Source organism: Calypte anna, chromosome 1 (genome assembly GCF_003957555.1).
Source record: "Calypte anna isolate BGI_N300 chromosome 1, bCalAnn1_v1.p, whole genome shotgun sequence".
Lineage (NCBI taxonomy): Eukaryota > Metazoa > Chordata > Aves > Apodiformes > Trochilidae > Calypte > Calypte anna.
The window spans coordinates 14,685,411-14,700,392 of NC_044244.1; the positions used below are offsets into that span (position 1 = coordinate 14,685,411).

Consider the following 14,982-nt stretch of genomic DNA (forward strand, 5'->3'; position numbering starts at 1 on the left):
ACTTTTAAAAAGAATAAGTTTGTGTTTTTTTCTTGAACTATGGGTATATCATAATTTTAAATACATTTCCAAAAATAATTCAGTGCATAAGGTCACTGCAGGGAAAAGAAGTTTTTCACAATTTGATCATTCTTTTAAGTTACTGAATTGCACAGGACCTTGTGCAAGTACTGAGGAATCTTACTCAGGTGTCTACAGCTACAGGCACTGCTGTCTTCACACAGCACCTGCACAGCTCACAAATACAGAGAAGAATGTTCTTGAAGGTGAATGCTGGAAAGTTCACTTGCAGTTATTTCTAAATTCTTGCTCAACTTTGTTTCCTGTTTTTAAATAAACAATAATACAATTTGGTTCTTTTCCTCTTAAAATACTGGGTTTCAAAATACAGATATGCACGAAGTATGATTCTGAGATCTCATGTGATTATACCACTCTTGGTAAATTAATACAATTGTTATAAAGACACATGCCTACCTAATAAAAAACAAAAAAAGATTTGGAAAAGTTAACAAAAATGGTACACGGGCCAGCCAGTATGTGTAATTCTTATTTATTCTTTTTCAAAAGCTTTGAAAAAGGTTTTACGTAAGAGAATCTACAGGCGAGTACTGTCCTGGGATGAGATGATAGTATGATTGAAGAACTAATCTAGACAGAAAACCCATAAAAAGTGCTAGTTCTGAGCTGAAAATTAGGTTGTCTGAAGACAGGTAATGGAAGCTATTTTCAGATCTTTTAATGCATTACTGAAAGGCCAGAAAATAAGTGAGAAGAGGAATTGTTCACATGCTTTTCTAATTGAAAGACCAAGAGTAAAACATGAATGTCTTCTTTTGCTGAGCTTCATTCTTTTCTCTTGCTTTCTCATGTCTCTGGTATCTGAATAATCCATCATAAAATGGATTACCTGAGTATATTATATTCAGGTAAATGGAGATGGTTATTTAGTGGCAGTAGTGACAAATGCCATGCTTGTGGATCAACTCACACCCAGGAGGCCTCCATTACAGTTTGGTGTGCCTTGAAGTGGTACATAAAGAAGTAGTAGGGTAATAATAAGGAATGCAAGAGGAAATGAGATTTCAGAGTAAGGGGAATGCTGGGGTATAATAAAGTACAGAAAATCAGGCTGTGTATCTTGTTTACAGTGGGATTAATCAGGAACTGTGTAAAAGAAATAAGGTTAAAATTCATTGTACAGATAAAGCAGCTGTACGTCAGTGCCAGCAACCAATTAAAAAATGACCCTAATTATAGTCAATAGCACAGGAGGGGAAAGACACTTTAAGAAAAACACCTTGTCAAGCATTCAGCTCACTCTACATAGTTTTGTCTCCTTGCCTGTAGGCCTAAAGCCCTGTATCCTTTAGCTGCCCAGTTCTGAGGAAATGGGGTTAATTACATGTTCCAGCTCAGGTGTTGAATCACAGCCAAGCCCCAGTGCTTGTTTCCCATAAGCAAACAAGCTCTTTTTTTGAAGTAGGGTTCACCTGTGTGTTTTCAGGAGCTGGGTGTTATCCTAAGTATACAGGTAAAGTTTATACTCTGGTTTGATCTCATCCTACTGGTTTCCAAACAGCTCCACTGAAACCAGAGAGAACACAAAATCAGGGCTTTTTCCTCTTTCCTTGTAGTCTCTCAGTTGGGGTTCTGAGAAAATGTTTCCTTGGAAACATCCCTCAGGTTTAAATGGCTGTCACAGGCAAGCATTGTCCTTCCCCTTGGTGACATGGCCCAGCTGGGAAGGAGGCACCAGTCCCTCAGAGCTCCTCAGTTGGAACTGCACACTTACAATCTTCCAGGCAAACAACTCTGCAGCCACCTCTTCACAGTTTTGCCCCACTCAGGAAAGAGTGAGCTGCTGAGGGTTGTCCACTTGATTTGGTGGGATGGGCTCTGTCACTATTGTCTCCCAAGAAATGCCACACTTGTTCAGCTGTGCAGCAAGAGCTCAGGAGGGCATCAAACAGCACAGTATAACAAGAGGCACTGACTGGTACTAAAAAGTATTTGGGAAGGCTGCAGTGGACCACTGTGCTTCATCTGAATGACTGCTGTGTGGCTAAATAGTCATGGTGTGATACCACTCAGAGAATTTTACCCTCTCACTGATAATGCAGCAGTGGCCAATTGGTGAGTTCTGTAGTCACCTCCTGTCTTTTGTTAGCTGTGGTTACTCTCATTCTTTGCTCTCCCTGTAAAACCCACCACGTAGGTCAGACTCAGTCTGCAGAGGATGTGTTTCTATGGAGTCTCTGAAGAGGTGACTTGACTTAACAACTGCAGGGACAATGCTGCTTGCAGGTCACCTCCTGTCTCTGGGAAATGCTGCAAGCAGCACTGAGCAGAAAACCAGCTGGGGAAAGGAAAAGGGCTCAAGATGTGCACCATGATGCAGAGAGTAAGTGGGAATACAGCTGTGTGAACACACCCCACAGAACTGGGATCTCGAATCATCCTGATGTATGGGATTAAACTCCATAAAAATGGCACACAGTAATGAGAAAGACTATGGTCTTAACAAAGCACAGTTTTAATAAAAAAAGTTTAAGGTTTACAGCTCAAAATGACATAAATAAACATAATCACAATATATGTTCTGTTTTTTAAAAGCATTAGAAGATAATATATATTTTCTGAGTTATAAAATCCCATATAAATAGTGAATTATTCTCAGTATGCAAAATACAAGCATACATAAAATCTGGGGTGAATACCTGCAAGGAATCCTGAGTATGCACTCAACAAATGGCAGAAAGCACAACAACAATACAGTTGGACACAATAAATGATGTTGTCCTAGTATATGACTTCAACCCTGTAAAAATGGAATTGAGAACTATTTTGGTTGCTCAACCTTGTTCAGCTCCATAGGAATAAACTCAGGAATGGCTCTGGATACTCTACTTGAGATTTCAGGAGAACCCTATAGCTTCTTTTGGTATTAAAAAAAAAAAAAGAAAATTACATTTTGCCTTCTGATGGACAGAAGTAAGGCACAAACTTAAAGGAAGTCAATGTGGGCTGTAAGCAGCAGCTTGAACAGAGAGCAGCAAAAGGCATCTCTTGACTGAAGATGTATGGCAACAAATCCTAGTAGTTACGTGGAGAGGTAGCCAATTCTTGCACACCTCAAGGGTCCCCTACTTACCTTCAAAATATTGATTTAAATTAAAACAAGAATAAGTGGAAACTGCATTTTTTTAAAATATCAAAGGGAAAGTTCTCCCCCCCCCCTATTTTTTTTTTTTTTTTTTTTGATTGAGCTAAGCAAACCAGTAGATTGGACTAAGATCTAGTGCTCTGGCTACAGTAGCATGCTTCTTTCTTTGTTGTACAAGTTGTAGCAGCATTGAGATCACAGAATCTTTTAAGTTGGAAAACACCTTGAAGATCATTGATTCCAACCATAAACCCAGCGCTGCCTAGTCCACCAGTAAATCATGTCTGAAAGTGCCACATTAACACAGCCTTTAAATACCTCCAGGGATGGAGCCACTTCCCTGGGCAGGCTGTTCCTGTGCCTGATAACCCTTTATGGAAATAAATTTTTCCTAACATCCAATTTAAATCTGACCTGGTACAACTACAACTTGAGGCCTTTTTCTCTTGTTCTGTTGCTTGTTACTTGGTAGAAGAAACCAGCCTCACTACAACCTCCTTTCGAGTAGGTGTAGGGAGGGATAAGGTCTGTGCTCAGCCTCCTTTTCTCCAGATTAAACAACCCCAGTTGCCTCGGATGCTCCTCATTAGACTTATGCTCTAGACCCTTCCCCAGCTTTGCTGCCCATCTTCAAACACATTTCATCACCTCCATGTCCTCCTTGTAGTAAAGAGCTTGAAACTGAACAAGGATTTGAGGTGTGGCCTCACCAGTGCCCACGACAGGGGGATGATCCCAGTCCTAATGGCCACACTATTTCTGATAAAAGCTGTGATACTGTTGCCCTTCTGGGCCACCTGGGCACACTTCTGCCTCATACTCAGCTGACTGTCAACCACAACCCCCAGGTCCTTTTCCATGTGCAGCTTTCCAGCCACTCCTCTCCAAGCCTGTAGCATTGCATGGGGTTGTTGTGACCCACATGCAGGACCCAACACTTGGCCTTGCTGAACTTTATACAATTGGCCTTGGCCCATCAATTCAGCCTGTCCAGGTCCCTTTGTAGAGCCTTCCTGCCCTCAAGTAGATCACTCCTCCTGCCTACTTTGGTGTCACCTGCAAACTTACTAAGAGTGCACTTGATTCCCTCACTCATATGATCAATAAAGATATTAAACAGAACTGGCCCCTTCAGTAAGCACTGGGGAACACCACTGGTGACCAGCTGCCAACTGCATTTAAGTCTGTTCACCACAAATCTTTGGACCCAGCCCGCCAGACAGTTTGTTTTTTTTTTTTTTTACACAGTGAAGAGAATGCCCATGCAGCCAGTTTCTCCAGGAGAATGCTCTGTGAAGCTGTCAAAGGCTTTACTGAAGTGTACATAGACAACATCCACAGCCTTTTTCTCATCCACTAAGTGGGTCATCTTGTCATAAAATGAGATCAAGTTTGTCAAGAAGAACCTGCCTTCCATGAACCCACTCTGACTGGGCCAGATCACATGGCTGTCCTGCATGTGCCACATGATGGCACTCAAGATGATCTGCTCCATAGCCTTCCCAGGCTCCAAGGTCAGGCTGATAGCTCTGTAGTTCCCCAGATCCTTCCCTGGCACTTCTTTCAGATGGAGGTCACATTTACCAACCTCCAGTCAACTGGGACCTCCCTGGTTAGCCAGGACTGCTGGTAAACGATTGATCATATCAGAGCTTTCACCCTGTGCTGTCTCTTGGCTTTTCCTAGTGAGCTGTACAACAGACACATGTGAAGGATAATGTTCACAGCAATGTGACTACAGTTCCTAGAACAAGGCAGACTGCAGTACTGCAAGAGGATATCAACTTGCAGAAGCCTGTCAGTGCATTTAAATTCTGAATTCTGAGCTATTTTATTATTGTAGCACAATTTATTATTTTTCTGATCAATAGAAAAAATTATTCATGGAAGAAATAAAGATTATTCTTCCTGTTGTTTTCATGGAGTCATGTAGTCATTATATGTTCCTTTAAACACTGCTATTATATAAAATATAATGGTTCTTTTCATGAGCTCTGAGTTAATACTAAACCACGAATCATCAGAGCAAACTCATACATGTGAACTGCAATAAACACACAGAGATTTAAATTTTGCTTCTTATTACAGCAACAGCTTAGTAGCGATAGTGAAGTAAATGGGAGTCACTTATAGTCTGGCTTATTCCCAGTTTAACTGGGATCAAAACCAGATGAACTATATTATACTGAAGTTGAGCTGAGAGCAGAATTTCACAAGGAAACAGATACATGATAACACTCTAGATTCAGAAATACTTAGTAGTTTTCTGTGTCTTCAAATATTACAAATAGATTATCCTTCTTTTTTGCTGGCACTCTCTGGATACCAACAGCCTCTCTCTAGGCAATTTTCTTCTTGGTTTTCAGATAATAACAAGAAGTTTCAGATAATAACAAGAAGTTGCAAATGTTGCACACTAAGTTAGAATGGAGGACTAGAAAAGAGAATGGCATTTGCAGGGTAACTTTTAGTCCAAAGAAAAGCTCTTCATTTTTTCAGCTAATTCCTGTCTCATTTCTATATGTTTCTTCAGGTTTTTCACTTCATGGGGCAGGTTAATGTCCCACACTGATACACAGGATTGTAATTCTGGAAAAAAAAATGAAAACTTCAACAGAGAAGAATTATTGCATAATTATAATTGGATTTGCTTATGTGCTTCTTTGGAATATTCATGAATTGCCTCAGTGAAGCATGGTGCTCACAAACTAAAACCTAAAGGTTTCTGAAAGTCTCTGCTTTCTCTCTGTGTAATTATTGGAACTCTTAAATACAATAAAAGGCTAAAAAGGAAATAGGTGTTCTTATTGTAATAATCAGGGAATCAGAACATAGAGCCATTGTTGTCAGTTTGATTCTTATTTGACTTCAAACAGTATGCTCATCTACACTTGCCACCCAGAACTCTATACTGTTATTGCCACATTTTGAGGAGTCAACTAAGCTGGGATATCTTAAAGTTGAAGTAGGGCATTGATCAGAGAATCAACTGTAACTGTTCTTAGGAAAAAACAAAGATTGAGATTTTTAAAATATTCCTATTCCAGTGCTTTGCTATCCTAATTGTCAGGAAACTTTTCCTGATATCTGACCTATGTCTCTCTTCCTGTAACAGAAACTGGCCAGTCCTTATCCTTCCCACAGGGAATATGTGGAAGTCTTTATTCCCTTCCCCTTTTTCATATATCTGAATCCTACTATCATGTTCTCTCTAAGCTTTATTTACAGTAATCAACCTAAATTCCTGCAGCATTTCCTCCGAGGTTACATATTTCTCCTCTGGACTATTCCCAATAGTCCCAATAATTCAGCAGTGCCCCAGATGGATGTACTCATCCAGCAGAGGCCAGATCAGCACTCAGCAGAGTGTAAGGATTATCTTATGTCCTACAGACACCATTTTTTGTTGGGTGTGAGGATGGTGTTTGCCTCTGCTGCAGCACTGTGACATGGATGACTCATGTTCAGCCTGTGACCAATTATAATCCCTTTTCTGCAGCACTGCTGCCAACCATGTCCTCATGTTGGTATAATGCATCATTCCTAATTAAGTAAAAGGTCTTGCATTTGTCCTTACTGAATTGTATCCTATTTCCTTCCAGACCATTTGTTCTGTTTCTCAAGGTCGTTTTGAATTCTAATTCTGTCCTTTAGTGTGCTTGTGGTTTTGTCTTAACTGAGAATTGTCTCCAAATCTGAAAAGCACATTCACTATTTCTTCATCCACATGATCCATGGAAACATTGAGGATTCCTGTCCTAGCACAGAGTCTGGAAACCTATTTGATTATCGAATTAGACAATGACATTTACTCTCCAAATACAATTTTCCAGCAAATTATATATTTGAAATAGTGGCTTCCTCTTTTGGAAGTTACTGTTAGCTTGCATTTCCAGGCAAGAACTATAACTAATAATGCAAGAGCAATAATTAATAATGATGTTTCAGTGAAATAATTTCAAACTGAGGTCATCAACTCTCCACTCTCAGTGAGCAGTCAAGCAAAAGAGTGTCTACTCCACTAATAATAGAAATCAATAAAACATAGTTCAGGTACCTTTATGATATTTTTTGTCTTCGGTGTCACTTTTATAGCAATATCCCAGGACCACAACAGCATTCTTCAGACTCCCTTATTCAAAGAAATAAAATGGTAAATTTTAATTTTAATTGGAACTTTGTAATGTAATGACAGAAAGAGTAGATGACATCATGCCACTATGAGGGCAGAAAGCAGAGTTCAGTCAACTAGACCCTTTCTTCAAAATCAATAACCATGAAAAAGCCAGACATGAAAAGAACATAGTTCATGTCTCCATTTAAGGTAGGGGATTATCAGGGTTCAAAAGCTTAAGTACTGGATCATCCAGGCAGCCTGCTGAACAAGCCTAAGAACAAAGCACCCTATTATATGCCACAAGCAAGGGTAGCAGAGTCACAGGAAGCAGATGTCATGGTGAAGGAACAGGCTGCAAATGTCATCCCAGTGTGCAGCAGAAACAGCAAGAACCAGTAATAAACTTGGTTATGAAAAAGCCAAAACAACCAAATATGATACAAACTAATTAAAAGTGTTTTAAAATAACAATGACACATATGTAGGAAAAAAGAATTAGCAGGGAAATAGAAATAGGGGATGGGTCATAGGAAAGTGTCTATACAAAGCAAACAAACAAAAAGACTGGAAAGACAGGAGTGTGATCACAGAAGGATAAGCTGAATATGCCAGTGTTTCAGTATCAACTTCTAGCTTATTCCCAACCAGACATGCTTATAAAAATCTTGTAAGATAGATGGAAGCTGTTACATGTTCTGCTGCCACAACAGTTCCCTGTCCTACTGGCATCAGGACAGCATCAAGCCCTTGGCTGTAGGCCAGGAGAGAAATACAGGATGAGCTTCCTGGGTCATGGATCAGGGCAGGGGAGGAACAGCCCTCTGTGTGCAGGCACCCCAGCTGCAGTACTGTGCCCCACACCTCCCCACAACACTTCAGACATGAAGTCTTACACACTCCCCCAAAGAAAAGATAAGGAAGGGGTCAGTTTCTGGAGTATAAATAGACTGCTGTATGGCTTACTGGGAAAGCCACAGTCTTGGAATTTTTGTCTGACCACACTGCAGTGCATCCCTCATGACACATTCCTTATGAATCATCAAATGCTTCTAGTGGCTCCCCCAGGATGTCTGCAAGGCAAAGAGATTTTTCTTTCCCTCTGGAAACCTGCAGTATATTCTCCTTTATTTCACACAAATAATGCATTAGTATTAAAGAATTGCTCAGTAGCCTCAGTTCCATTTTCACATGAAGTGAAAATCCCAGTTAAAACAAACTCTTTGAATTTAGGAAAAAGCAACCCTTTTAAATAATTACTGGGCAAAATGATCAAAAGAAAAAAGTACACATCAACTGCATGTATAAATCTTGTCATACTTGAGGTTTGTGCAAATGCATCTAAATTCTTTCTCCTGAAGTATTAACCTTGCTTCACATAAAATTTTGATTAAAAATGCTGAAGTCACTAGAAAAAAAGAAAAAGAGACTGAAGGCCTTTAAAACCACATTGTGATATTCCACAAAACATACTTTCCCTATCCTTGGGAGTAGTAAGTGAGGCTGAGATTTTGTTTTCATAGTAACTATTTGTTACCAAATGCTAAAAATAAAATGTTGCTTTCTAGTACTAATACTGTAGCTACCAGGACCCATAAGGGCTAAAAACACCCTGCCAGTGAATCTGGACTCTATACCTGTCATTCTTAACAGCTGAGGAATGAATAGACTCTACAAATTTGCTGTCTCAGGCAAAAGCATGCCAGAGGAAGATGAAGTTTTTTTGACTCATAAAACACTGTCAGCAACATAAGCAAATTGTACAGATACTTCTGGTGCCAGAAAGGAAAAAACAGTCCCCAGGTTAGGTTCATGATGGTAATGAGAAAACATCCAAAGCTTACAACTATGAAGTTTACTATCAGGAGTACAGTGTGTTTCTGAGTCCACAACAGCAGCTTCAGAGTCTATTTTTTTTTATAGGAAACACATTTTAAATCACACTGACAAAGGCACTCCAGAGGTTTTTTCAGAACACAGTGGAAGGCAATGGGAATCCCCATGCTGTGCCACAGAGTACTTTTTGAAACAATGTCTACTTTGAGCATACCCACCGCTGCAGCACAACAAGCTCTTGAGCTGGATATGCATTTGGGAGAGATGCAGCAAAGTGTGCAGGTGAAGGAAGTTACAACAGGCAGGATATGCCCCACACCCAACTCTGGACCTCTGGCTACTTGTAATTACCACTGAAAACCTACAACTACTGTCTGCTTATAGCAGCTTGAAACAACTGGTCCTGCTGACAGGGACAGCACATATGTACCAGCCTACACCCCGAGTCCAAACCTGTAGAACTTTCCCAGCTTTGCTGTCATCTGCCCGTGACCCACACCTAGAAGAATCATTCCTGATTAAAGATGGGAGAGCAAAACTAGGCAATAAGCAGTTAAGGAAAAGGTGTTGAAACCTAACAAGCTCCAAGACAAAGAAGCAAGAAGTGTAGGTCTTAAGATGGTGAAAGAACACAGGCAAACAGGCCCAGATGAAGACTATTGGAGAGAAGACAAGAGAGCTGTGCTGAAGCATGGCACAAGGTTGCAGTGGAGATGGGGCATGTCCATGTGATGGCCAGTGGCAAGTCAGGGAAGAGCTGCTGTTTGCTGTGGGTGCAGGCAGGAGAGCTGCTGGTATTCAGCTAACACCAGAGTGTCTGACAGTGACTGAAGATGACAGCATTGGAACAGCATGAATGAACAAAACATGCTAATCTGTTCCTGGAACACTATGCCAGACAGCAGGCAGTAATCTTAAACTTGGCACTGATTTCAAAGTACTTGTCATTTGATGGTTTTACTTACCTAGCTGAGCTGTTATCATGACTCTAACAGAATCACAAAAGTTGTCTATAACTCGTACAGGACGACGTGTTGATAAATCAAGCAACAAGATATGTCCTCCTCCTGTCCCTATCCACAGGGCAGTATTTTTCTGCAGGCAAATTGTCTTCACTCTTGCAGAATAAGCCAGTTTCTGTTTTGATTCCTTATTTAGTTTTTCAGGTTTGTCCCTACAAGTACAGAGAGAATTTGTATTAATGTCCACTGGCACACTATTACACAACTGATAAAATAACCCTTACAATCATTCTTGAAGAGAAGTTGCAAAAATGTCAAGCTAGTCAGCTGACTAACTTGAAAAAAAAAAAAAAGGAAAAAAACCTACTGGACTGGCTCATCAGCTTCAAAAGGCCTTTAAATAGGAGGCAGGTATACATCTCTGTTCTCTATCAGTCTGCAGGAGAATAATGTCCCTGCAAAGTGGGAGGAGCATACCTAGAGCTGCTTCTAATCACACCACTAAAATGAAATGCATGTGGCACATTAAGGGAGAGACACAGTTTAAATGCAAATGAAAATTACCATCACTGTTAGTACTACTCTGATCTTCTACTGAATTTGTGCACTGGAGAGAGAAGACATTCTTACTCAGGAGATGCAGGACATAACGGGATGCAAAAGCATTAGTACCTGAAGGACAGCAAAAGACTTTCTTCACTCTTGAACAGAGTTAAATGAAACTCCTTGACATCAAAAACAAATTGTGAAATATAATAAGGGTCTTAAAAATCAGAGAGTCTCATGGGATATTCTGAAGTTCTGTGCCAAAAGGGAGGAAAGAATTCCCCATGTGCTCAAAGAACTGGGCAAATCCCTTAACTCAGCAGATTAAGGCACTATGCTAGAGAAAACAATCTAATATTCAGCTTTCTATGCATTGAGCCAGCAACCTGAAATAAAATACTTACTTAAGAAAATGTGCACAGTCAATTAATTCTGAAAGTTTTTCTGTCTTCCTGTCCCAGATTTCCACAAAATGGCTATTTTTCTTTGCCAAATAGATGGATTTGTCTATTGCTATTGAAATAATATTTGCATCACTGTATGCATTATGACAGAATCTAGAAGAAAGAAGAACTCCAGTTAGATACAAAGAAAATATCTAGCAGAAAAACTTGACTGTTATGAGTGGGATTAGCTTCCTTCTAACTCTTAGAGAATCATTTAGCCTTCAAGCAGAACTGGATTAGGAAAGGGTTTCCTACAGGTCAACATAAATTCTCATATTAATGGAGTTATGCTTATGATATCCCTGGAGGTGCATTAATGCCCAAAACTTATTAATAAACCTTTTCCATCTATTTACTCAAATCACATATGCTCACATTACAGCAGGGCAAACTCCACCTTTCTCCTGCCACTCTTTCAATGTTTGTAGACACTTGATAAATCTTACAGGGCCCATAAGACCACAAAGAAGGGTCACTCAACATAAAGATGACTAAGCCTAAAAAGCAGCAATGAGATTTAGTTAACTGTCATACTGATAAACATGAAAGGACAAATACTATGCTAAGTAGGTGAGTATCATCCTAAATAAATTAATCAGGGCCTGGAGAATGCATCCAGGGGAGAAAAATTAATCAGTTGCAAACATACATTTTCTGAAGAAATACTGACTTCATAAATCCTTTAAATAGTATAAATGTGTGTCCCCTGTTTAAAAATAGCAATGGACATGTAAAACACTACTTGTTGACCTTTTCATAATGCACATTGTACTCCATCCGTGTTATGGAAGTAAACAAAAAGAAACAAGAGAACTCAAAGAATGAGCTCTAGAACAAGACATCAAAGTACTGCCAGAAATCTTTAATGAAAACAGTAAGAGCCTAATAACATCACTTATTAAAAAAACTTACAGTTGACTTGTCTTTGTTTCAATGAGTGTTTGAACAGAGAAATCACTAGTCAAGGCAATGATTTTTGTTCCACAGCCTCCCCAGATTGTATTTTTTTCAGATAAATTTGAGGATTCGTTTAAGCACATGAGTGGTGTGCTAACATTTCCTATACTTAATATCTTCAAAGGTGTAGCACCCTTACACTGCAAGAAAAAATATACATTAGAAAAAAGGAGTGTACAGACATTCAGAAACTGTTAAAACAAGACCACAGTCTGCTGAATTAAATTTACACAGCTAGATTTTCTGGACAATTATACTATCTTTCTAGCATGTCAGAGACTGAAAAGCACTGTAGTCTCCTTGTAGGTGTCCCACTGGAACAGCTGTGTGAGTGGAAATAGGACAGAGCTGGGACTGACACTTTCTGCAACCTCTGGCACAGTTCAAGAATTGGATTAAAAGTCACATCCACACCTTGATGAAATCTCACACTGGACCATACTCTAGTTCTGCAGTGCACTGCAATTCTATAACTGATATAAGGTTCATATGGTCAGGACCTAACCCTCAGGAACCAGCTGATACAAACAGCTTCCAGCATTTCTTTATCTTTTCTGTGAGCAAAACTATGACCTACAGAAAATCTAAATGACACTGCCTTTTTGAAGATACCTATTCTATGAAAATTTAGTGTCAATGAAAAGAAAAAGGAACTATAACAGCATTAAATAAAGGAGATTTAAACTTAGAATATTCTTACAACCATTAATATCACCCTCTAGTCAGTTTGCCAGGCCTTTCAAACTCCTATAATGAGAAATCATTTTCCCCTCTTAACTCTATCATTAAAACAGATAGTTTAAAACACTCGCAGCTCCAGTAGGAGTGTAGAAGAAAAAATATTTTTAGTTTTAGAGAAGCAATTAAAAAAATATACTGCAGGAAACAAAGCTACTATTGGTAGCTGCTTCACAAAATAATGATAGTATTTTGTAGAACACACAGCAAAGAACAAGTCTACCTTTACTGCTCTGTCTTCAAAAACTGCCAGTCTGCCATCAGCTGTGCCTGCCAAGAAGAAATTCTTCTGTTTGCTGAAATAAAATAAAATAATGAATTCTAGTAATGCCTCAATCAGGTAAGAAAAATTTAAATGGGTATTTCAATGCCTTGGGTATTTCAGCAGTTTCATTAAACACTGAAAAGCAAACAGAACCACCTGTGGTGAGGAAAGTAGTCTCCAGTCACACTGGATGCAACATTAAGTGAAAATATAGGTTACATGTTCTGTCTGAACAGAACTGCATACTTGTACAGATGTAATTTTCTGAACATCTAACATCTTTTTTTTTGTCATATTTTCAAAATGTAACCCAAAATACTTAAAATTAATTTATACCTTTGCTTTGAAAGAGAATTACAGTATAAACAAGTGATGGAATCTGACATTTTCTGTAGACGATGCCTTCTTGTTTCATCTTCTGTGTTAATTGCCCACAGAGAACCAGACTGGGTTCCTGCTACAATCCAGTTTTCTTTCTCAGTAGGAAGGGTCACTAGGGCCAAACTTAAAATTTTACTATCTGCAATATCCTGAGTTAGAAAAAAAAAAAAAGAAACACAACATGGTTATGGTTTCAGTAAGGGTAAAGTAAGTAACAGGTAAAGTTACCAGTAAAGCTGGTAATAAAAATAATAAAAAAATATCATGGATCCTGGACAGACCCAAGGCCTAACCTCCTCATAAAAAACCCAAATTCCCTGTTAGCATAATACATCTTCAATGATACCATCTATCTTCAAAGTATTTGGAAGGACTCATCAAACACAACACAGGAAAATCTCTAAGCTGAATGCTGAAAAAAATACTCTCTCTATTCTAATGAGGGTTTCAAAGTAATCAGAAACTACACTGCAATATATGTTCATTTGTCACTAAAAATAAAAGTACTGGTCCAGTACTTCTTCTCATTTTAATTTTAGAAAAATAAGCCATTTACTTTATACCAACTCTACCAATTCAATTGCATCATAGTCAACAGATAGTAGATGGAAATAAAACCTAAACAACTTTGATGATGATGAGTATGTTCTGCATACATGTTCATCACAGCACACCAAGCCCAGGTAAAGCCTTTTCCTCTTCCTGATGGCAAAGGACAGAGATGTATAAAAATGAAATATAAAAGCTGGACGGTGTAAGCTAGAAAGAGTATTATGAGAAAGTTGAGGCCAGATGGCACACGTACAGTGATGACACACTATTGAGCACTCTGAGTCCTCTCAAACCTTAGCTTTCTAGAAGTAATATCCTGCTGTTAAAATGCAGTTAATTCTTCTGAAATACATCTGGGTGACAAAAAATAAGAATAAATTGCAGCCTTCCCACGTACCTCACAAGTATGCCCATCTGTATTCAGGTTTACAAACGAAAGCTGTGCTTTTTCTGTGTTCCCATTGCCTATCCAGACTCCTGCCTTCTTGCAGCTTTGATTGGCAGCTACCATGCACTCTGCTGTGGATGTACTGGGTATTGAAACATGCCTCATCAAACAGATAAGTTCTGCAGAATTCAAGAGCTCATAAACCTACAAAGAAAGCCACAGTATGCACATGGTAACAACAATGTCTTGTACAGTGATAAATAACAAGCACTGGATAAGAATGTTCTATTGGATATGGACATCTCAGCGGGTGATCTCAGTATTTTGTCCACTGAGCAACTTTGTGTTGACTTTTATTTTTCTGTTAAAATTTCAGGAAGTCAATGGGGTTCAGGGATGCTTGAAAATTTCACCCATTCCAAAGAGCAATGTGATGTATTATAAGAGATGATAGCCTTCAAATCCAGGCTGCTGCTCCTCCTGTCACAGGCATGAAAGGGTGTAGGCTAACCACACTCCTTCAATATAACAGTCTTTTTGCATAGCACTTTTGAATAGTAAAGACCACAAAGTAATCCAGATCCTGTTTCCTTACAATCACTATACAGCAACACAGGGAACAATAGCAGGC

General features: G+C 39.1%; 1 protein-coding gene across 1 annotated transcript in view; it reads right to left on the reverse strand.

Moving 5' to 3' along the window:
- Positions 1 to 3,262: 3,262 nt before the first annotated feature.
- LRRK2 (leucine rich repeat kinase 2) overlaps positions 3,263 to 14,982 on the reverse strand; it is a 63,184-nt gene continuing 51,464 nt past the window's right edge. The window contains exons 44-51 of the mRNA XM_030461527.1: positions 14,361 to 14,555; positions 13,367 to 13,560; positions 12,989 to 13,061; positions 11,983 to 12,167; positions 11,029 to 11,181; positions 10,082 to 10,290; positions 7,224 to 7,298; positions 3,263 to 5,755 (exon numbers count right to left, since the gene is read on the reverse strand). Coding sequence (XP_030317387.1) covers positions 5,634 to 5,755; positions 7,224 to 7,298; positions 10,082 to 10,290; positions 11,029 to 11,181; positions 11,983 to 12,167; positions 12,989 to 13,061; positions 13,367 to 13,560; positions 14,361 to 14,555 — 1,206 coding nt within the window. The 3' untranslated portion in view covers positions 3,263 to 5,633. The remainder of the gene's footprint in view (positions 5,756 to 7,223; positions 7,299 to 10,081; positions 10,291 to 11,028; positions 11,182 to 11,982; positions 12,168 to 12,988; positions 13,062 to 13,366; positions 13,561 to 14,360; positions 14,556 to 14,982) is intronic.